The sequence below is a fragment of the Callospermophilus lateralis genome, chromosome 1 (assembly GCF_048772815.1).
Source record: "Callospermophilus lateralis isolate mCalLat2 chromosome 1, mCalLat2.hap1, whole genome shotgun sequence".
Lineage (NCBI taxonomy): Eukaryota > Metazoa > Chordata > Mammalia > Rodentia > Sciuridae > Callospermophilus > Callospermophilus lateralis.
In genome coordinates, this window is record NC_135305.1 from 93,118,128 (window position 1) to 93,143,495 (window position 25,368).

Sequence of the window (25,368 nt, forward strand, 5' to 3'; positions counted from 1 at the left end):
AACTTTTGACTTTAAGTCATATTTTGTATTTTTCAATGGAAATCTGGCACTATAAATCTATATCTATAAATATTTCCATGCTGGATGACCACACTTTTCTTGGACATTACCTTCTGGAAATCATCCAAAATATGTAAAATGCTTAAATTGCAAAAGCATTTATCATAGTTCCTTATAACAACAGTAAGTTGGAAACACACCATCCCTGCCAATTTGATTAAATAACTTTGGAAGCATCTACTTGATGAGATATTATGTAATCATTTAAAAGTACAGGGACATCAAGGCTCAGTACTTTGATAAATTGCTAGTGAAAAATATTTGGTTGAAAATTGAGGTACAATGTGATTATAACCATCAGACTAACATGCTTAGAAAGAAACTAGCAGGGAATATACGAAAATATTTGAAAGAGTGGAAAAATTCTTCTGCTTATTTAATTTTTCTTTATTTAATTGTGTTGCCTCGTTTTGTAATAAGATAAAAAGACAGAAACACTGAAAAGAAAAGGAAATAAAATTCTGGGAGTCACTAAGGGGAGATAAAACTGCTGTTGAAGCAGATGAGCAGGTGGACAGGTAAATGCATGAAATAGTCTAGTGACGAGTCTAGTGAAATAGTCTAGTAATAGTCTACCATGATTCTGTGGATGCTCATGAAAATAGCATTCTTTATGATTTCCTGTTCTTGGTTCATTATGTTTAGGTGTCTCATGGAGTTTATTGCTGAATACAATAGTACCCTCTTCTCCTGAGGGGATACATTCGGAAGCCCCTCCTGGCTAGCTGAAACTGCAGATACAGCAAACCCTATAACTTAAAGCCTTTTCTATCTTAACTAAGTCCTTGTCACTCACTGTTGCAATATATTTTGCAGTTTGAGATGTAACAGGCAGACGAGTACAGTGTTTGTCCTTCTTCTTCACAGTTTCAGAGAGTGAAAATGTTTTCTAACCTTAGATGTCAGCAACTTCAACCTTGGCATAAGTTTTTCTTTCTATCCTTCATAGGTCAAGAAGTTTCTTCTTTTTACTTCAAGGAAGCACTTTATGACCTCTCTCTGGCATATGCAAATTACCAGCATCACTTTTCTTGTGCTTTGGAACTGTTATTAAACAAACTAAGGGTAACTTGAACATGATCATTGTGACACTGTGACAGTTGATCTGAAAGTATATATAACTACTCAGTGACTAAGGAGTGGGTAGTATCAACAGGATGGACACATTGGACAAAGAAATGATTCATGTCTTGGGAAGGATGGAGTGCAAGATTTCATCATGCTGCCTAGAGTGGCAGGCAATTTAAAGCTTATGAATTGTTCAGGTTGGAAAGTTTCCACATAATGTTTCTGGACCACAGTTGACTGTGGATAACTGAAACTGTGGAAAGTGAGACCACCGAGAAGGGAGGAGTACTATATCCACACTTGTCTGTCTGAAGCCCTTCTCCTTTAAATATTTACCTAAACATGTTTCTCTGGCATATTGCTTCTCTATCTTTTGAGATAGGGGATTAGGTAGGTGAGATGGTGTGGCAAAGGTGGTAAATCTGCCACAGCATCACAGGTCACCCAAGAATTCCGGACACCACTTCACAGACTTATTTCTTAAGAACAATTCACAATCTCAGGAAATCAAGAAATTTACTTGAAGCAATAGATCTAGTAGAAGTTTATTTTAGTTAGCTTTTTTGTCACTGTGACCAAAAGATCTGACAGAAACAATTAGAGGAGGAAAAGTTTATTTGAGGCTCACCATTTCAGAGGTCTCTGCCCATAGATGGCTAAATCCATTGCTTTGTTCTGAGGTGAGGCAGAACATTATGGCACAAGGGCGTGGCAGAGGGAAGCAGCTCAAACATGGAATTCAGGAAGCACAGAAAGAACTCCACTCACCAAGGACAAAATATAAATCTCAAAGTATGTCCCTACTGGTCTGTCTCCTCCAGCCACACCCTACCTGCCTTCATTTAAAAATTAATCCACTGATTAGGTTACGACTCTAACAAACAAATAATTTCACCTCTGAACCTTGCACTTGTCTTATATATGAGCTTTTGGGGGATACCTCACATCTAAACTATAATGGGCTGGGGGACACCAGTGAGGATCAGAAGTCACTGCACATTTCCATACTTCTAGACCAAAGATCTGTGCAAAGCTCTTCCCAGGAATGGAAAGTTCGTGGACTGGTCCTTGTAAAGAAGCAGGTGGTGAAACAGGTGTTAGATGTGTCTTGCCAAGCAATTTAGGCTTCTGTCTATAAAAACACAAAGCCTCTGAGTTTCAACCTCACGGAGTTTAGACCTCAACTTCTGCTTCTCTTCTAGTTAACCAAAAGACATCATCACCAGTTACAAAGTCAGCACCATGTTTAACTCCTCAAGTGATAGGAGAAATAATAGAATTGAATAGAGAAATGATAGAATGTTGTTCTTTGGTGGAAATGGGTATTTTGATTAGCTGCAGGTCTTTCATTCAAAGGTGCTTAACTAAGCAATTGTTTGCCACTGTAGTGGAAGACCCAAGAGATTCCTTTCAAACTTCTGTAACAGTCTGTGAATAGGAAGATGACTATGACAGAGTGCAAAAAGGAAAAAAAAAAAATGATGTGTGTGTGGGGAACTTTTTGTATGCTACTTAGGCATATCATTCTCTCAAATGGATTTCTGCAGTTGATTTTTATTGTTGTATTTCACCTGTTCCTGATATTTTTAGACAGCTTTGTTTTTTTCTTTCTTTCTTTTTCTTTCTTTTTTTTTTTTTTTAGCTATCCTGAGATGGTCCTTAATGTGGGAGCTGTCATCCCAGAGTCTTTTCTCAATACATTTTGGATAAACTGCTGTTTGATTTTCCCATAGTGAGTGATTAAAGTGACTGCTGCTATTCTTTTTCAGCAAAAATAACAAAATGTAATTGGCTGTAAGGCTGTTTCGAAGGCAGGGTAGCCATTTATCCACCAACAATCTCATGTTAGGAAATCTGTTCTGTCTCTTCTAGCTGTGTTGGATATCCATCCTGGCTCTGTCCTGGAAGGGGGAGTATCAGGGTGGACTTAAATCAGGGCTCTGCCATATAGATGCTGGCTTCCACCTACAGGTGGTCTCTGGAGTCCACCTGTAGCAGTGCCACATCATGGGAACAGTTCTGGAATGGAACCCAGGACCTGAGATTTAGCTAACATCCAGTTGTGTTAAGGTCCTTGCATGGGCTCAGTGTCTTCCTCACTTTAACAGCAGTTGTGATCACCATGCTTCATTCTATCACTATGCTTCTGTGACTTTTGCCTTCTGATCTATGGGACAAGTGTCCATTCTGCTTTGGAGGCACAGTGGGAACAGGGATGGGTCTGGAGAAGGGTGAGAAAAAAGCAAGATGATAGTGGGAAGCACTGTGAAGACAATGAGTAGGGTTGGTTCCCTTGTATGGAGTGCTCAGGGGTAGGATCCATGGGCCCATCTGTTCAGCGTGCAGTAGGAGAAAAGGAATCCAAAGACAGAGTCAGGAGCAAAGAAGAATGAGTGAAAGATCAGAAAGACCTTTTATCTGGGTCTCCCAGAGCTCTTGAGTACTGCCACTGAGCTGTCCAGATAGTACTTCTCTGCTGTGCCCCAGACATGAGGGTAGTCATTAGTACTGTTGAGTCTCTGTCTTTTTGGGGGATGTGGGTGCAGGAGTGCTGGGGATTGAACCCAGGGCCTTACGCATGATAAGCATATGATCTATCACTGAGTTACCTCCACCTGCTCTGTCTTAGTTCTTTATATTTTTTCCTCTCCTTCCTCATCACCAAGGTTCAGGTTAGACACAGTCTCTCTCTTTCTTTTTAAATGATGACTTTACTGAGATGACTCACCAAATAAAATATTTATCCCTTCTTTATTTTTAATTTATTTTTTTATTGGCATATTGTATATAATGAGATTTGTTACATATTCCTACATGCACGGGGAAAGAAAACTCACCCTTTTAAAGCATACAATTCAATTGGGATTTAGAATATTCACAAACCTGTAGAGATAATTTCTCCTTTTTATAAGTAGAAGAAGGAACAAATTATAAATCATTCATATTGAGCATAATTTCAGATGTTGACTTTTTATTATTTTCTTTTTAAACTTGTTTATGCACTATGATTGCTTGTTTGTTTTCTGTTTTCTTTTTTCCTTCCTGCCTCTGATTGGGTTGATTGGGTTTTCTGTGCTTCATTTTTTCCTTTGAGTAATTTGTAAGCCAGATACCAACTTCTGTTCACCAAACAATTGCCCTGAAATTTTCATCAAGAGTCTAATCTCACACTTTCCGATTTCTCGACAATTAAATGGCAATATCAACTTCCTTCCTGGTAAAACAAAAATGTTGGCATACACCCTTTGTTTTATGTTCCCCACTCTCACTATGTTGAAACCCATAGGAATTTTAATTTTGTGTTGTCATTAACATTTTAGATTTAGTTGTGTTGTTTCACTTACACTTTAGCTTACTAATGTATTTTTTGGCATCCTATATATATATATATATATATATATATATATATATATATATATATATATATATATATTTTCATTTAGCTGGTATATATATTCTTAATTCAGGGGATATCCCAGAGAGATAAATATTCTGATTATTTGTGGGTCAGAGCATGCCTCTCTTCTTCACTCTCTTGAATACTAGTTTGGTAGAAAGAAGAATTTCCAATTCAAAATGGTATTTCAAAACCATTCAGATATTTTCCCAACGTTCAATATGTCAAACTCTGATGAATGTTTATAATCTTTTTCATAGATTTTCTGATGTTTCTGTGCTCTCTGGGAACTTGGAAGAAGTCTGGTTTCATTCATTCAGCAATTGTTTATCAAGAGGCTGTTACACAAAGGCACTGTTCCAGATTCTAAAGGTAAAAATGTGAACAGAGCAGATGTCTTGTCCTCATGTTGCTTGAATTCCAGTGGAAGGAGCAACACGGAAAACAAACACAGGAGAAAACCATGTGCTATGTCATTAGCAAGTTTATTTTGGTTCTTGGTTTCAGAGGTTAGTCTGCAGTCAGCTGAGTCCATAACTCAGGGCCCAAGGTGAGGCAGATCATCATGGTGGCAGGGTGTGTTGCATGATCACCTCATGCTCACCTCATGGCTGCAGGGAAAGATGGGGTGGAGGGAGCACAGGTAGAGCCTCAGGAAAGATAAACCCTTCCAGAGCACACTCCCAGTGACCCACTTCCTGCAGCCATACCCACCTACCTACAATCACCACCCAGTCAGTTCATTCAAACTGGGATGGATGGATTAGATTCTTTAGATATAAATCATTGTAAATGATTGTAAAAATACAATCATTTTGATTCCAAACATTCCTGCATTAACCCAGGAGCTTCAGGAGAACAGCTCATATCCAAATCATAAGAGGTGTGCTGGTTAGAAGTGGCTAAGTATCAGCATTGAAGAAAATTACTGAAAAAGTGATGTGTGACTGGAGGCATGAAGGAGGTGAGCATGTAAGTAGTGTGATTTCTGGGAAAAGAGGAGCCACATAGGAAGAACTTCATGTGAATAGGACCTGAGGCAGGGCATGCCAGTCCTGTTTGAAGAAAGCAAGTAGTTATCATGTTTATTTGGCATAAATTAGTGGAGAGGAAACTTATAGGAGGTAAGATCAAAGACAGAGAATGAGAAGGATCACTTACATCCAGAAGGACTGTATAGACCATTTCTAAATCTTAATTGGACTCTGAGTAAGATGAAAAGCCATTGTAGGATTGGTAGAAGAAAGATGGCATTTTCTGCTTTACCTTTAGAGAGATTACTCTGTTTATGGAGTAGAGAAACAGTAGAATAAGAGAAGATTCCTGAGTTTGTTGTTATGATCCCAGGAATAGGTGATGTGACTTGAACCACAGTCATAGCAATGTGCGTGGTGAGAGGTAGACCAACCCCAGATTTACTTTATTTAATATTTTGTAATATTATAATTTAGAAATAATTTTTATACAGTATATTTACAGAAATGCTGTAAGCATGGTATAAAGAATTTCAGTGTCTGCTTTGCCTAAATCCCCAATTTTAATTTTTACCACATTAACTTTTCATGTTTATATACATATTATATATAATATGTATATTATAATTTCTTAGATCAATCTGAAAAGAAACCAAGGACATGATGCTTTTATCCCTATGATATGCAGTACATATTTTCTAAAGACAAGATATTCTTTTATATAACTGCATACAATGATCAAGTTTAGGAGAGTAGCATAGATGAAATTCTATTACTTAATCTGCAGGCTCTGTTAATATTTTGCAATTATACCAGTAATGTCCTCTCTCTAAAAAAAAAAAATCGTGCCTAGAGATCCTATGTGGACTATTATGTGTGACAGGGAATAGAAATGGTGGTGAATTTGGGAAGAAAACAAAAAATCAGGGAGGAATGCCAAGCTTTCAATCAAGCAACTGGAAAGTGCTGTCATTACTACCAGAGGCTGGGAGGACTTTGAAGAAACAACTTTTGTGTCTATCTGGGAATGTGGAAGTGGTATCCAGCTTTGAAGTTTGAGATGCTCATTAAACATCAATGTGAATATGAAAATGTGTTCTCTGTGATTTGACATTCCATCTTCATTTGTCTAAATATGAGAATTTTCTATTAGTTTAGCACAGTATTAGTAGGCTCTTTCAAAACAATAATTTCATCTTTTTATGCATAGTAAATATTCTTACTTAGTTAAGTACTCCACTTCATTTTTCTGTCTCCTGGTTGTTGGAACTTCTAGTTTTGCCCTAGGAGTTTCTTACCTTTTCTTTTTATCTTTCATCCCTTGACCTTTTTGTTATTATTATTCCATCTTTGTAGATCTCTTTGAATATTCTTGTAAGTTCACTGATTGTGAAGAAGGACATTTTTTAAAAAAAATTTCAGTAACAACGGAGTCTTTTTTTTTTTAACATCATTCTCTTTCCTCTGAGGGCATTTATAGATGTTTTGCCTTTTTAGCTTACTAATTAGTCTTGGTTCTTTTGCCTGAGGAATTTGGTCTCCATCTAATGTGGCATTCATTTTCCTAAAACATTTAGTGATTATTTCTTGTCTTTTTATGTTTGTACTTGATCTGATGATCTCACCACTTGCCATGAAGAATCTCAAGCACAAACTTTCCTTTCCAACCCATGTTTTCAATTTTTGTTTAGTTTGGAACTGACGCTGACTGATGCTAATCCTAATACTATTTAAACTTGACTGACATAATGGCCAGCTAATGATATCATGCTTCTGTCTCACCCTTCTCTAACTCTTCCTTTATCATCAAAATGTTTTTGAAGTTGAAATGTTGAATGCTATTTGAGATTATAAAATCTACTGCATCTCATATTTTTCAGTATAGAATAGGAAATCTTGAGTGTAGCAACATAGTGGGTAAGCCTCATCTGCAAACACTCGTCTGTATTTCATTAATATATTTTAAATTTCAGGTGTTTCTGGCTATTGGTAATCCCCTAAATATGCATCCACTCTTTACTCTGACTCTTTTCTTGTAGTGCTTTATCTTGTCTCTATGTCCAGAACTTCAATTCATCCTTCAAGATTGAGTACCCATCAAATACCTGTACCCATTTTGATCCTTCACTGTGACTAGATCTTAAAATAACTACCCTCTTTTCTGAAATTTTACAGCACTTTTTAATTTCCCTATAGGGGTTTCTTTAATAATCTAAGTATCTCTATCTCTCTTGCCAAATGGAAAGAGATATAAATGCAATGATGTTTACTCCATTTCTGAATCTTTCCTACCTACTATACAATAAATATTTAAAAATTATATTATTTGTTTAATAAGTGAAGTGAGAAATCCAAGATTATAGGTGCTCTTTTGTTTTGAAAAGGGTAGAAGTCCTGGTAACTGTGGTCTATACACTTATAAGTATGTGGATTGCTTAACATTATTTTGGAGGATTCTGAAAACTTTGTAGGACTCTAATTTAGTAGGCTGGTCTCTGATGTTGTTTCTATCGTAGATTTTTGTAAAACAACCACAGAAACCAGTTCCATGTCTCACTTCTGAGGTTGGGGTAGTCTTTGGGCAATGGGGAATGACCACTGAGGCCCAAGAAACATTGTGGGCACGGCAATGGGAAGTGAACTGGCAAGACACAAGGAAATTGCCATTAACCAAGTCTTAGGTAAATCCAAGGAGCTCTCCTGTATGTGGGTTGAAGTTAGAACAAAATAAGAAAAAAATCATGCAGTCAAGATGACAGAATCCTACTGCTCTACCAGGATTGGGAGAGGCTGGTTTAGAGCTACAAAAACCAATGGACCCTGTTCCAATATATTGTGCTAATAGGTAAATCAGGAGATGGATCTATCTATCTATCTATCTATCAAGATATATACAGAATTAAATATGTTCTTTTAGAAACCAAAGTGTTTTAAGTAGGAAAATGAGAGTGGACGGGACTCAAGCAAACTTGAGTTTGAGGCAAGACTTCATTCTAGACTTCTGAAGTCAATTGCAGAGAAAAAGAAGAGATCCCTGCCTAGGAGGGAGAGGTTCATGTCTAGGATGAGGTGGTCCACACATTGCCAGAGAGGCAGCCATGCTTCCTTGGGAGAGCTTGCTCAGGACCCATTGTTTATTTCTGGGATCCTGACATTAGTTACTGGTCTAGACCCAAATGTGGCTCTACCAAAGAAAGTAATGAGGTCAATATTTTTTTCATTATTATTTTATTCATTCAACTAACAACCTGTGTCCACTATTTTAGAAAATTATGCTAACATTGAAGGAAATTCAAAATCAAGAGGTCCACAAGTGACTAAAATATGAAATAAGGAAGGAAGAAAGCAATTGAGAATGTCTGCAGGGCTAGGCAAGGGCTCCTGAAGAGTGTGGAATCTGAGTTTGCACATCAGGTATGTATAATAGCATGAGAATAGGATAGAACACTTTGGAAAGAGGAAATACAATGAAGACACATGGGTGAGATATCAAAACTGAATGATAAAGTAAATGTTGATTTAAAAAAAAAAAATCCCTGGTTCCTTGTATTGGTAATGGATTGTTTCCACGACATCCATTGCCTTCTTACAAGTCTTAAATGAATTGGCTGTCTTTGATGGAGAATGGTTCATATTGTATTAAATAGCCAACTAGGTAAATAGGTAAAATGTTTTCCTCACTTCTTGGTATAAAGACCCAAATCCAGGAAAATACCATAGTTGGCTCAGAGCCTGAGAATGACAACAGCATTGCTGCTGGGACCATATGAGCCTCTCTTCCTCTATCCTCTTCCTCCTCCTTCCTGTCCCTTTCCTTTGTTTTCCCCACCTCCTCCCTTTTTTCTCTTGTCTTCCTTCTCTTTCCTTCCATCATCTTCTTGACATCCTATTTTTTTTTCTTTCATGAGTTTGTTGAGTCTTTACAGAAATACTAACCACTCACCTTGTGTCAAATACTGGGCTAGTGCATATGTTATTATTATTTTTCTGTGAAAATTGGGTGTGAGGTGGAGTTTTTAAGTCATAAAAGTATGTCTACAACATTCTATACTAGATGCCTCCTAGGTTTTTTTGTTTTTTTGTTTTTTTTAATTCTTTTTTTCCTCTTCAGAGTGTCCGTATCCCAAAGCTCAGGGAAAATATCAAAATTTGAGCCTAAATATTGAAAAATTTAAATTCATATAATACAAACTTAACACTCAGGAGAAGAAATGGCTTCTCATTTAAGAGGGTGTTTGTTTCATCACAATTGGTGAGTTTTGCATGTAATGCACTTTAAATCCAGGAACAGTGCTGGTCTTTGAACATGGTGACTATGGGTGCTGGCTCAGTTGTTCCGGGTACCCAGCTCCTGGATGTGATATTCATCTCTCAGGCCTGTCTGTCACGTAAGTCACTGCTTCACAGCTCATGGCATCTCTCAGACGTTGTGGCTTTCCCACAGCCTCGGTGCCTGTTCTCATTTGCAAGCTATTATTCTGAAGCGAGACATTGAACACATTTCTGAACAGCATTTATTGTTTTTGTGTGTGCTCAAATTATTGTAATGAAGACATTTCCTCCCAATGTTTTTAAGCTTTGAACTTTCCTTTATGTGCAGATGCTTGAAGTTTCCTCCATCCTTTGTAGGCATCCAAATCTATCACACACGCAAAGTAACAGATAACGTAATATTTAATAGTTTAGGTTCAAACGAACACGTTCATTTTGGTTGAATTGCTGTTGCTATCAATTGCTATTGAAAATGTCTTTGTATCACTGTACAAAGAAATTTGACCTTCAAGATCAATATAATGCAACTAAAATAAAAACTCAGATTAAAATTATATTCATATTTCAATGTTTCAACTTCCATGTGGAAAATATAATTCTTCAAGGCAATATTGATAAAATAAGGTTACTGGTAACACATGCCTATTTCTTCTTATGGATGAGAGAAGAGGCTTATGTGAAAATGTAGCAATAACCTGGAATCTTCACAGGGAGGAGGTCACCATCCTGCTCTGTTAGTGTGTTCTTGGACATGCTTAGTCATGGCTGCAAGCTAGTCATCCATATAGAAGACTGAATCATCTCTGAGCAAGAAAGAAGAGAGAGCAATTTTAGATCCAGTAATTTAAAAGTCCCATCAATCCCTAGATGCAGAGGAATACTTCTTACACATATACATTCTTGTTTTTTCTTCTGTGGAAGACATTGGGCTTCAATCCTTATTTGGCCTCCCGGACTACCTGTGATCTCCATAGCTTTTATTGCATCATCTTCCTCCTTTGGCCCTATTCTACTTCCTGCTTGACTTTCAAAAGTTTGTGAGTCATCTTGGATATAGGGTGTTCATTATATAGGATAAAGTTGTCTCCAAGAGAATAATAAAAGAGCAAGTTCCTTGTAGAAGGAGGCAAAGAAGAAAAGACTTCTTTTTTTTTTTAAAAAAAAAAAAAAAAAGGAACATGCTCTAGGCAGAAAGGACTTTTTAACTTCCCCTCTCTTTTCTCACTGTGTTACCTAGGAGAATCAAAGCCTGGCTTCTTAGGAGTGATGTGAAGTGAGAGTGTGCCCCCAGCAGGCAGAGTGGAAGAGCGCAGGCCCAGTTTAGCTCAAGGATTGTTTTAGCTGAGATCTACAGGGCAGAATGAAGAAGCTGACTTGGAGGCAGATCATCTGGGAGTTTTGCACAATGTCCTGATTAAGTGTGGGCAAAACAAAATAAAAATAGAAATGAGAACATAGCAACAAGCTAGGTCCATTCAGGCTCATAGGCAGCATCTTGAAAACCTGTCAGGACCCAGCCTCAGGAGAGGTGTTCACAGGCAAATGGGATCAAGGAGCTTGGCCATCAAAAATATAATGCAGGGACAACCAATAGGTTATGAAGATCATGATGGCCCATGTACAGGTAAACAGAACAGCTAATGGATACCAGTAATAGAAATGGGATAAGGAAGCAGAGTAAGACTTTTTTGCAAGAACTGGATGGGCCATAACGACAGGATTGGAATAGCAAATGGCTCCTGCTGAATCTCCTGAGATGTGTATAAATCCTTCTTGATTGGGAACTGATTGCTCCAAAACTTGAAGTGGAACTGCAGTCACAGGAAAGAAGCAAGAAGGAATGTGAAAGCTGAGACTTGAAAGGAGTATTATCTAGCAAGATAATTTTGAGAGAAAGTACCAACAATAAGTTTATTTGGGAAACACTCAATTATGAGGTCAGGATTGCTGAATCTGAGTCAGGGTTTTGGTGGGGAGTGAGCCAGAGTTTGTCAGGTCAGACAGAGAATAAAACCAGATGTTGGGTGGCAAGTCAACAATGGGTAACATAATATGTGGATAGGTCTGGGCTGGAAAGATGTGGTGCTGGTTCCATGTAATTGGCTAGCTGAATGGTTAGCAAATGTGGCCATACCTGATTTTATTCTCATGCTACCTGGCAAGGAATGTCCTAGATTTTTGGAAAGGAAGACACATTAGATACTGGGAATAATTGTGATGTCACCAGAACACATATCATTTATCCATGAACTAGGGACATTGGTGGGGACAACCATAGAAAGATGGTGTTGTGATTGGCATCCATGACTGTTATTGTTTCAGCTGTGTCAAATTAGTTTTCTGTTCCTCATAGAATAGCAAAAAGTTGCAGGGTTTTAGCAGCCCAAAGAGGTTAGTTAGGCTGGAAGATGTTTCTGCTTCATACTTTGGGTTTATTCTTATTTCATAGAGCAATTGATATTAATCTGTGATCATGTTATATGTATTTTAACTTTGTGCATAAATTATCTAATTTGTCTCATAATTCTATATGAGATAGGGATTACCTTTTAGATGAGCAAAATAAGCCTCATACAGATTAAGTAATTTCCTCATAGTAACAATGCAAACAGTAGCAGATATAAGAATTGAAGCAGTACACTGTGCTCTTAGATGGACCTTTAGTTATTCCTTCACTTAATACTTAGGGACCATCTTTTGTGTATTGACTTCTGCTATGAAAACAAAAATGGGAAAAATGCACACTGTTCTTCTCTTCATGGAATTTATAATTTGAGGGTAGGGGTGGAGAGATGCCAGCAACCAGTACTCATTTACTCATGTAATTATTTACTTTTAGAGAAAATTCTGAAAGAGAAGGTCAGGCAGACCTGACCTGGTATGTGTGTGACACACAGTATTCCTAAGGAATTAACAATAGCTTTAAGGTCTTTTAGATAGCTAGGTAATGGGGTTTGAGAGAAGAGGTAGTACTCCTAAGGCAAAGAACAAGGAGGAGGAGGGGGAAGAGGGAGTGGGGGGGATCAGAGGAGGAGGAGGTAAAGGAAACTTGAGGCATTGGAGTACCTGGAACAAGATCATTGTAACCAAAGCTCAGAGAGTGGAATGAGGATGTTATGGAGAATGCCTACTGTATGCAGGAGATGCTATACTTCAAAATTTCCAAAGTACATTACTATAACCTGTTCATTTCATAAAATATAAATTTTATGAAACTTTGAGAACTAATCTTTGCATGTTTGCACAGAAATTACCTTTTTGTTGAATTCTTGAGTTCAAGACTATAAGGATTTATTGCACTTTTAAAACATTAAAATTTATATTAGTTTCTGTTATCTTCTTGGGATAGAATGGCTATTGGCTGATGAAAGCTTCAAGCCAAAATAATCTCAAAAGCTAAATAAAATACAGAAGTTATTTGCTTGAAGACAGCAGGCAGCGGAGGCAATGAATGAAGAGGTTGAGATTCCAGAACAAAGAAAACCTCAAACAGGTGAGCTGCATTAAGCAGCTCCTTTTTATAAGAGTGGCATTTTTAAACTCAGGGCTGTGATTGGAGAATTGAAGTTGTTCACCAATTTGTGGGGACATTTTGATGAATTCTGGAACTTTTTGGAGTGGAAGACTAAGATCTTTGACCTGAAAACTTTTGGAAAGCATAGCAGAGACATCGGAAATTTTATAAGAAAATGATTAGATGCCAGTCCATATCTATCAGAAAACAGGTATCAAGGACAACAGTTTTAATGACAGTTGAAACTATAGGACAGCCAAAGAGACCTGAAGGTAGATTAAAACTTACTAGGCCTGCAAACAAACCTTGATTCAAAATCATCTGAGTATATTGGAGAAAAGGGTGATCCTTCCTAGGAGGAAAAAAATATTATTTGGAAACTTTATCTTATTAGAAACAAAATATGCAAAACATAATAGTGAATTACTAGGCATGCCAAAGGTAAGATCAAGAGAAATAAAATAGAAATACATCTACAGATGCTATTAACAAAGCTTTTAAATAAATATGGTTCACAAATTTAAGAAAATAGAGGAAAAGAGAAAGAAAATGAAACAGATTATGAGCAAATTCCATAAGCAAAATAAAACTTATAAAAAGTAATAATTACACATTCTAGAACTGAAAATACTTTATATCTTGTATTATGAACCCACAAGTTGGTTTTACAGCAGCTTAGCCACAACCAAAGACAGGAATACTGAACAAGAATAATTGAAAATATCCAGGGGAAGCAGGGATGGAAAAATGCATCATAATTTAGCAAAATGTAGGGGTTAGAGAAAGAGTGAAAATCTAGTATAAATATAATTGAACTCTGATAGGAGAGAAGAGATTGGGGCAAAACAATATTTGCAAAGATAGTACTAAAAATTTCCCCAAAGTGACTAAAGACATCAACCAATAAATTTAAGAAACCATGAGGACCTCCTGGTTTATGAGCATAAACAGAGAAAAACACTATAAGCACAAAACAACATAAAACACCATAAATATATATGAGCTAAAGTAAAAAAAAAAGACAATCATAATAGAAGAAACAGTAGCAATGTTAATGACTGAAGTCTCAATGATGAAAGCTAGAGGATAATGTAATAACATTTTCAAAGTGTTGAAAGAAAGTGTGAACCTAAGTTTTTATGCCTTGCAAATAATCCTAATAATGTATATAAAATGAAAACATTTTCACAAACACACACACAACCTGAAAGAATTAACTTGCATTAGAAGAAATAGTGAATGGAGTTCTTCAAAATTGTCCTGAATGGAAACACAGAAATGCAGGAAGAAATAGAGCAATGAATAAGGACTAAGTGGGAAAAACACATGACTGTGGATTAAACGTGATTAAAAGTGATCTGAATTTGTAGGATTTGAAGGGAAGTGGCATAAGTAATTTTTGTTTACAAATGGCACACTTTAAGTGTAAGAATCATAAATACTGCTTTTAGAAGGATGGAAAAATATGTAAAGTATGCACACGAAACAAAAAGGGCTCAAGTATGTTTAAAAAAGTAGGTCTTAAAGAAGAATCACTATTAGAAATAAAGGTGACATTTTATAATGAATCTGTCACTTTTATTGTGACTCTTACATTTTAAATATCTTTTGTAAATGCCATATAGCTGGATCCTGATTCTTGAATTCAGTCTACAATCTTTGTATTTTAATTGGACTGTTTATTTACATTTGATATAATGTCTGATTGAAGTTATATTTAATATGTTATCTTAATATTTGAAATCTAGGCTATATACTAATGAGTACAAGAATTGTGCCATAGCTGTCCCAGAGTAACCAATTTCACTACTATCTTGCCAAACGATCTAATCTCTCTGCACATTGACATTCTCATTTGGCTGACATCTGCCTCCATGTTTTGCAATCCAACAGCAGACCAGTAAATGAAGTCATATGCAAGCACTAATGCTGAAAAAAAAAACTATAACAAAAGCAGGCAAGAAAGAGAATGATTTTGGTTGAGCTAACCTGTGGGATCTGCTAAAAACTAAGTAAATGGGGTAGGAGAGTTGGGAATCCAAGAAGCAGAAAGAGCTGCTCTGTTGATATGTTGGCAGACAGCCAGGCAAGCAGAGCAGTTTCTTGATGGCCTTCCCTCCTGCTTATGTTAACATTTAGAAACTTGGAATTGGCATATTCACAATGCTTCTTCATGACGTTCAATAATGTTTTGGAATGTGTATATCGTGTGTGTGTGTGTGTGTGTGTGTGAGAGAGAGAGAGAGAGAGAGAGAGGCAGACAGACAGACAGACAGGCTCTGAAAACCTTAGTCAAATGGCATCCTGCCCAGGACTCAGTTTTATCACCTAGATTTCCATATGATAATACATTTCACTATTCACAAGCATATCATGAGGGTTAAATTAAATATGGCAATGTAGTGTAGTCTTAGCACAGAGACAATTATTTAACATGTGTTTCTGATATATGAAAGAGAGATGTTGAAGCAGTTTACAAAAAAAAAAAAAAAGGATCTAAGTGATGTGCTATTGATTTTACTCCCTTCTTTCAGAAGTCAGTCTGACTAGGCCAGTGTTAGGAAATGGTGAACAGAAGTCATGGCGGCACAGCCGTTCTGACTCATAGTTTAATGCAGGGTAATTCCTACTTGATGAACTATTTTTCCACAGAGAAAAATAAGAGGCAAGTAGAGATGACACATCATATAGATCAAGTCTACCACGAGGCAACCCCTAAGGAAATACCCAGTCATGATTCTTTGAAGTTGTATTCCGTGCTTACAAAAACGGAAGTTTCCTGGAGTTAGGTTATTATTACTTAAAAAATATATTGAGGTATAAATATATGCAAACAAATTCCTCAATTTTAAGTGTTTAATTTAACAAATGTTGTCAAGTAACTGTGGTGGTAACCAATATGACATAAAATATTTCTATAACCTCATAAGCCTGTCCACCTGCTTGGAAGCGGATCTCTTTCCCCATGACCTGGGCCAGGGCCTACATGGATTTGTTTTCTCTCACATTAGTTATGCCTTTTCTAGAAAAAGAAATCAAACAGTATGCACTTTTTGTGGCTGGTATCTTTCATTGAGCACAGTGTTTCTCAACTGATTATAAATTACTGTCCCATTAGTCAGCACTTTTAGGGTTTTTTCCCCCTAATTGTCTCTCACATCCTTCTGAAATTTTAATACCACAGATATACCTATGTGGTTATGTGCCAGGTGTGTGTGGTGTGTGTGTGTGTGTGTCTGTGTGTCTGTCTATACATATATGTACATACATACATTTCCATACTTTATATACATAGAATAATATTTTCTCACACATTGTTTTAGTCAGCTGTTTCACTGCTGTGACCAAAAGATCTGACAAGAACAATTTAGAGGAGGAAAAGTTTACTTAGGGCTCATGGTTTCAGAGGTCTCAGTTCATCAATGGCTGACTCTGTTGCTCTGTGTTGGAGGCAAGGCAGAACACCAAGGCAGAAGGGCATGAGGCAGGAAAGCAGCTCAGGACATGACAATAAGGGAGCAGAGAGAGACTAATCTCTGCTCACCAGAAATAATATATATATATATATATATATATATATATATATATTATGGCACAATTCTAGCAACCCATCTCCTCTAGCTACAACTTACCTGCCTACAGTTACAACCCAGTTAACCTCTACCAGGGAATCAATGAACTGATTATGTTAAGGCTTTAATGACCAATCATTTCACCTCTGAATGTTCTAGTATTCTCACCTCATGAACTTCTTTGTTTGTTTGTTTGTTTTGTTTTTGGTACCAGGATCGAGCTCAGGGGCACTCAACCACTGAGACACACCCCCAGTCCTTTTTGTATTTTACTTAGAGACAAGGTCTCACTGAGTTGCTTAAGGCTTGCTAAGTTGCTAAGGCTGGGTTTGAACTCCTGATCCTGCTGCCTCAACCTCCTGAGCCACTGGGATTACAGGCTCTCGCCACTGTACCCCACATTCATGAACTTTTGGTGGACACCTCATATCTAAACCATGACATACGTCAAGGACAATATTTTTTGCACCTTTAGGGCACTGTCACCTTCTTGAGAATATATATGATTTAATATGTTTTTGTGATTCATCAGTGTTTTGTATATCAAAAGTAGGTTCATTTGTATTGCTGGGACATATTCCATTATGTAAATGAAGAAAAATAATTGCAAATATGTTCCAAAGGTTCGGTACTGAGTGAAAAATTCAATTTGAATTTATTTGAGTTTCCCTGGTGTCAGTACATAGACCTCTACCAAGGCAATTGTTCAAGTCAGAAAGCTGGGCGTGATTAAGGCTCTTCTGTACCACTCACGTCCCCATGTGCATTCCATCAAAGTTTGATTATTTCTTGAATCTGGTCTCAAAGGACCAGAATTTGCCATTGTAACCCAGAACATTCTAGACACGGAAAGATATCGATATTTATCTTAAATGGGAAGCCATTGAAGGCCTTTAAGTAGGAAATGTGATATAACTTGTTAGTGAAATTGAAAGACTTCTAAATCTCTAATAATAACTAAGTTGAAGATGGAGTATGAGGATTTGAATAATTTGGGGGGAGGATCTTTCAGGAGTCTGGAGGAGGAATGACAATTGCCCTCTTATATATTTGAATGCAGGGACTAGGAGAATGGGAAGGGCATGCCCATTTTTGATAGGGGCTCTGTTAAATTTAACAGTCAGATCTCCCAGTTACATGAAAATATAAGTACGATGAAAAATTCAGATAAACCTTCCTATTTCTTGTTGCTGCCTTGACTTTTCTAAAATTTTCTCAAATAAATCAGTATCATAAATGAATTAAGTGTGAATATTCTCTGGTCATTGAAGAGCAAGTTAGAAGGATTTAGAGAACTAGAATCATGCTCTTAAAATATCTTACATCATTTCATCCATCCATTCATCTTTCAATCCATCTCCATTTTATGAAGAGATATTCAAGGAATGAATAAGAATAATTGCAAATGTATTACAAAGGTCAGGTACTGAGTGAACAATTCAATTTGAATCTCTTTGAGTCTCCCTGGTGGAAGGATTTAGAGAACTAGAATCATGCTTAAAAAATATCTTGTATAAAAAATATTTCCTAGTGGTTATTATAGTACTAGTATTTCCCCATGGTCTGTAATTCTCTTAAGATTTATGCAGATTGCCGTGTGTGTGTGTGTGTGTGTGTGTGTGTGTGTGTGTGTGTATGTCTTTTTCTGGTAGCATCTATCATTCAGATTAGATTTTTATTCCTATTAAAGATTAAGAATCAATGACTGTTATGGTTTAGATATGGTTAATGCACGTTCTCCAAGGTTTCACGTGTTCAAATTTCATCCCCTTTGTGAGGTATTAAGAGGATGGAAACTTAATCCAATCATGTCGTTCAGAGGTGGCATCTTTGTGGGGGGGATTAGAGTTAGATAAATTATTCAGGGTGGCATCCCTTATAAATGAATCCTGGTGGTGCTTTATAAAAGAGGGAGAGAGGCCAGGAATGGCATAGATAATATGCATGCTCCTTGTCTCCGTGACACCTAAAAAGTCTGCAACAAGAAGGCCATCACTAAGGGTGACACCTTGACCTTGGACTTTGAGAACCATGAGCCAAAATAAACCTAGTTTCTTTATAAAGTCACCTAATGTGTGGTATTGTATTAATAGGAACAGAAATGGACTGAAACAATGACTTGCTGTGTTTTAGATTTAAGATACACAAACATGCATATGACATATCTTCATTCTTAAGGCACATAAAGTTTACATTATGTAAATAGATAAATTGTAACCATGTTGTTGTCAGTGCCTTAAAAATACTCTGAATGAAACTCTGGAAGTTTATCAGTGCTTTTTCTTTTCCAGGCGATGTCTGAAGAATGGCTGATTACAATATCTCCAGGAATTCCTCTTGTGATCCTATACTGACTCCTCATTTAACCTGGCTCTACTTTGTAGTGTTCATTGGCGGACTGACAGGTGTCATCTCCATTTTGTTCCTGCTGGTGAAAATGAATACCCGGTCCGTGACGACCACAGCAGTCGTTAACCTGGTGGTGGTCCACAGTGTTTTTCTGCTGACAGTACCTTTCCGCTTGTCCTACCTCATCAAGGAGACTTGGACATTTGGATTGCCCTTCTGCAAATTTGTGAGTGCCATGCTGCACATCCACATGTACCTCACGTTCCTCTTCTACCTGGTGATCCTGGTTATCAGGTACCTCATCTTCTTCAAGCGCCAGGACAAAGTGGAATTCTACAGAAAACTACATGCGGTTGCTGCCAGTTCAGGCATGTGGCTTTTGGTGATTGTCATTGTGGTACCCCTGGTCATTTCTCAATATGGAAATAATGAGGAGTACAATGAAAACCACTGTTTTAATTTCCATAAGGAACTTGGTCGTGAGTATGTGCAAGCCATCAATTACATAATAGTCATTATTGTCATAACCACTGCAGTGATTCTCTTGGTCTTCCAGATCTTCATCACTATATCCATGGTGCGGAAGCTAAGCCACTCCTTACTGTCCCACCAGGAGTTCTGGGCTCAGTTGAAGAATCTATTCTTCATAGGCATCATCCTTATTTGTTTTCTTCCCTACCAGTTCTTCAGGATCTATTACTTGCATGTTGTGGCACAAACCAAGGGCTGCAATAACAATGTTGCATTTTACAATGAAATCTTCCTGAGCGTCACAGCCATTAGCTGCTGTGATTTGCTGCTCTTTGTTCTAGGGGGAAGCCATTGGTTTAAGCAAAAGATAATTGACCTATGGAATTGCCTTTTGTGCCGTTAGCCATGAACCACCATAGTCATTTCTTTGTATTGGGAGTGAAAATAGTCCAGGGAGGTAAGTGGAGGGCTATGGAAAATAATATTCCAACCAGATAGCCCCAGAAGAAAAGCGGAGAGATGGTGCAGCTCCAGAGGAGGGAGAGAAAACTAGCCAAGCATTAACCTGCCGGTAAGTCCTTTCCCAATAACAATGGGCCCTGAAGGAAGGGAGTGGCTTCTGAATGCTGGGCTATGGACTTGGACCTTCCCCCATTGCAAATTAGTCCTAAATGGAGACTCAGTAAATATGGAAACTCTGGGAAACAGTGAATCCCAGAGAAAGAAAAGCAATGGGTGAGATTTGAGGTTACATCTCTCAGGATCTAGACTCCCGTCTCTCCAGGTAACAATGAGTCTCAACCTTTTTAACCACTGCTTTCCTGAGTTAAAGTTTCAACCTGCACCACTAGCCCCTGACTGTCCAAAGGGCACATCCACAGTTTCCAATGATTAAACCACCCTCACTGTATCCTCTATAACTGAAGGCCACTTTCTCATCCAGAAAATGAACCCCTACGGTGCCTGAGTCTGTGAATGAATAAACGGCATCTCTGAATCTTTTGAGGTCTGCATCCATCATTTTGTGCTTACAATAAGAATACCATTCATTATTTGCTCCAGCCAAACAAAAGTAGTATAAAATTACAGAGCACTCATCTCAATCTTTACTTGATCCCTGTGGTCTCCAAAAGATGCTCATACAAAGACCACTGATGATGACTCCACATGGAGTTGCAATTATGCTTTTCTCTCTATAATACTGTGTTATAATAAAAGGCTGACTAATGTGGGTCTACAGAAGAAATATTACCCAAATATGAAATTGCATTATTTTCTAGCGTGAAATGTTTGCTTGGCCTATCCAGGCAACATAGGTCTAACGGGTACTAGCTTCATTAGCTCATTCTAATTTCCTCAGCTAGAAGCATGGTCTTTTCTTGGGGTTTGGACTGGACTCAGCTGTCTAGTTCTTTTCATGCCTCTTCACCTTAGGTAGGTTAATCTTGGTTATAATTTAGCTCTCAATATACCAAACAAGATGATCCATCCAACTCATACTGGCAAAAAGAGATGAAGGGAGAAATAGTATGAAATTTCTCTGGGTAATCATAACTAGTGAGAAGTTCAGTATTTAGACATGAAGAGAAACAGATTTCGTGGACTACTACTAGAACAAGGATTTCTAGATATGTCTTTTTTCCCAGAATATTGCTTTATTTATTTATTTTATATTTGTTCTAATTAGTTATACATGACTGTAGAATGCATTTTTGACACATTGTACATAAATGGAGCACAACTTCTTCCTCTGGCTGAACATGGTGCAGGGTCACACCAGAAGTGTCATCATATATGTATATAAGATATAATGTTCATCTCCTTCCACTGTCTGCTGAGAGCCATAGCCAAGTAGGAATGATGCATGGCAATTTCCTTGTCAGCCTACCCAATGTTGCTTAGAGGGAGGACTCTCCATTGTGGAAATGGGCTTGCCTTGGACCCAGGTCATTTGCAGTGAAATTGCATGAATGTTTGAGAAAGGTGACCCTGCTCAAGGACCAGGGCGGATCCAGGTTTAGGGCAGTTCCAGGTTTAGGGTGTGGATCCTGCTGGGAATAGGGCGGTTCCAGGTTTAAGGTGGATCCTGCTGGGAATAGGGCGTATCCTGCTGCCTCAGGCACCCGCTCCTTGAGTTCCCATTGAGTTCTCCCGGGATTCAGAGAGTATTTGGGATGCAGAGCCCGGTGGAGAGGTGGATTTTCCCAGAACGTGCGTGTAGAGTGCCGGTGACAGTTCGAGAATAAAGAGTTGCTGTTTGAATCTACAAGGTGTGTGGTGACTCGGTTATTTTGTGCCCAGCCAGACTATGGCAACTGTCCTTCCCATCCCTCTAGATTTGTCTATTGAAAGGTCAAGTTTAAGGTCATAGGGGTCTGTGTTCAGGATCACCAATTATACTGTTCCTCCAAAAATCATTTATAAGGTTACTGAATATATCTAAACAATGGTGAAACTGTAACCTAGAGAATATTCCTGATCAATGTGCTGCTAGGCATTAAAATGAGTTCCCAAGAGAGATGATTAACATTTTTTCCTTTTCTGTATTTTGGAAGAATTTCTAGATGTCTTGGGCTACAGTTAATTTAAATGTTCTTTTGATACAGAAAGTTCTATTGAAATTTTTGAAGTTCATTTCATTCTTAAAGTTATATATTTTTTAAAAATGAAAACTACATTCTTAAAACTTTTGGTAAATGTATGGAGTAACCATTAATTTAGATTGTATGAGATAAGACTTTATCAAGAAAGTTCTCTGAATTTGAGGAATGAATGAACAAATGTACTGAAAAATAATAAAAAATGTAACCTTCAAAATATTAAATAATTTGGAGTTTTTGCAAAATTCTGATTAGCATTTTGCCATTGTTTTGTAACTTGTGATATGTGCCACATTTTATTTCACGAATGTCTATTAATGGCTAGGTTGATACTATGCTTGTGGATTTTAGTTCCTTCCTGCTGATATTTCTATTGCCTTCAAAATTTTATAATCTAAATTTGCCAAGAAACAAATCCAGTTGCATGTTTTTAATGCTGCAGAAAACCTGCAGTAACTAATGGTAAGAATAGAACTACTATTTTGGTTATAATTTAGCTCTCAATACACCAGGCCAGAATGAATTGAGAACTTTTTTTTTTTTTTTTTTTCAGCAAGGTATATCTTCACGATTTAGCAGTTTTCCATAATTGGCTGTCACTTTATGGATCCACAAATACATCAAGGGAATAAGAATTAGCTCTGTGAGTTTCTAGCATTAAAATTGCGATTCATAGAAATTAATTCTGAAGAAGAAAAAACAGCAACATACTGGGAACATTTCTAGTTTCCGATTTTTTTTCTATTTTAAATTTCTTTTATCTGTCTTTTTTTCCTCTTTTAAATTATATTGCTTTCATTTATTATGTGATTTCTCTTCCAACTGATTTTCCAAATTTTTTATTTCTCTCTTTGTTCCATAACGTTTGCAAGACAATTACTAAGACATGAACACTTTAAGAAAATTGGTAATGTCCAATAAATGTATAAGAAAATAAAGAAATAGAGTAAAATATTTTACCTTCAAAAATTATTTGTGAAAATTTCATTATGTTTCTCTTCTTATATTATTACTATCATAATATCTTCTACCTTACAGTTTGTGTTATGACCTTTTCCAGATTTTAGATTTGTTGAGGTCAGGCAATTATGCTTCTCTCTGTTATAATAAAAGACCTAGTTATGTGGGCCTATAAAAGAAATATTATCTAAATATGAAAATGCACACTCTGTAAAATAAAACATCTTATTCATCAGTGTTAATGAAATAAATAGAATAATTTCAAGTTGCCTGTTCTTTGTCTTTAATTGGTATAAGAGCTGATCTAACCCAGGTATGGGGATGACATTGATCCCAAGGACCATTTTTGGATATCATCATTTTAAGAGAGGATTACTAGTACTTGAAGGTGGAGCCAAGGACAAGTATCTTAACTTGGATACAGTTGTCTACATAGAAAAGAATTGTGTAGGTCTTGCTCTCTATTTTTTTTAAACTTAATGGTTATACTTGCTCTCTATTAGAATGATCTGTCAAAACTTCATAAATTGAAATGCACTGAAAATAATCAGAACATTTGATTTTTATTCAGTTTTATAAATGCATAGTATTTTTTGTATGGTAAGAATTTTTTGAAGTTAGAATTTTTGAAGTTTCTGAAAATCTTATGTCCAATGTGGCATTAACTTCAGCCTCCGATAGATCATCAGGTGGTTCTTTAGATTCTGTCTCCAACTGAGGTTTAACTTCTCTCAGATAATATGGATTTTTTTTTTAATCATGGATTGAACCCAGGGGTGCTTAACCACTGAACCACATCCCCAGTCCTCTTATTCTTTATTTTGGGACAAGGTCTTGCTAAATTGCTTTGGGCCTTCTTAAGTTGCTGAGGCTGGCTTTGAACTCACAATCCTCCTGCACCAGCCTCTTGAGCCACAGGTGTGCCCGAGTACTCCTGTACCAAATCCATGAGTTTTGAGGAAAGATTTTATTCTGGTTCCCCCAGAACTTTACCAATAGTTGTTCATTCCTTGGAAATTTACACAATTGATAGCAATGTTACGTATGACAATAAATACAATGCAACATACCTGCAAGCATTAATTTCAGTTGTATTTGGTAGGTATTCCAATGCAGATGACAATATCAGTATGCTTTGCTTTGTCTGTCTTTGTGATTATTCCTGAGTATACACTGACATACATATTATTTTATTATAAACATTTTCCTCTTATCACTCATTCGTAGTTATAACACCTTATTACTATAGGAAGGTTACAAAATTCATTTTTAAATGGCAGAATTATCTATTAATTTCATTTGAGAATGGTGCAAGTGTTACTTAATATTTGTGGTAAATAGCAAGACATCTGAGAATTTGGAAAACAACTGAGCCACTACAAGCAGGGTCAATTTAAAAGGGAGATTTACCAATTTTAACATGATAAACAGGGAAAACATTCTTATATTTTGAGAATATTTACCTCAACTTGATTCGATTCTAAATTATTTCTTTTGTTTCTGAAGTGACTAAATCCATTTTTTTTAGGAAAATGCAAAGAAAACATGTATGTGTTTTTTCTCTTTTGATGAGTAAAAGATGTTTCTCTGAACTGAACTATAATTCTTAGATTGGCTTGAGGTCAGTATCAATCAGATTCTGAACCCAGGGATAATGACAGTTTTTGAGGTCCAGGCAGGAAGATTGCTTCTAGCACCCATTACAATATTCTCTACCCAGCAGTGCATTTCTTAATTTCCTTGTGAAAGGGTCAGTGATTACCCTCATCATGTCTTCCTCTTCAACTTCATATAAATTACAGACAAAGGAACTCTTTTCAGTTGTAAAAATTGTGAAGTGACCTTTGTGTAGAGTGATTCAAGAGATGCCAGAAAATCCCTTCTGGCTTCCAAATTCTCCTCCATGAAGCTGCCATTGAAATGGTATTCCTGGTTAGGAGGTTGATCTTCCTGAAGGAAGGCATTAAGCTAATCCATCCTTGGTCATCAACTGTGGGGTGGGTTGTAAGATCAATGAGATGAACATCTGTGATGCTGTCGTATCTTAGGTTAGATAGACTTTGCCCACTTACTTTTAATAAAATAAGGCCCAGGGAAAGGATTCTCCTACCTGCTGGTACCAGTGGAAACA

General features: G+C 37.0%; 1 protein-coding gene across 1 annotated transcript; it reads left to right on the plus strand.

The window, feature by feature from the left end:
- The first annotated feature begins 4,820 nt into the window (after window positions 1-4,820).
- LOC143405658 (putative G-protein coupled receptor 141) lies at window positions 4,821-20,080 on the plus strand. Its single transcript, XM_076864030.2, has 2 exons — window positions 4,821-4,897; window positions 19,149-20,080. The coding sequence occupies exon 2, from the start codon at window positions 19,163-19,165 to the stop codon at window positions 20,078-20,080; it is 918 nt and encodes a 305-aa protein (XP_076720145.1). The 5' UTR covers window positions 4,821-4,897; window positions 19,149-19,162.
- The last annotated feature ends 5,288 nt before the right edge of the window (window positions 20,081-25,368 follow it).

What these genes read in the sequence shown, in the direction of transcription:
- LOC143405658 (XM_076864030.2), top strand. Translation starts at nt 19,163, where the DNA reads ATGGCTGATTACAATATCTCCAGGAATTCCTCTTGTGATCCTATACTG.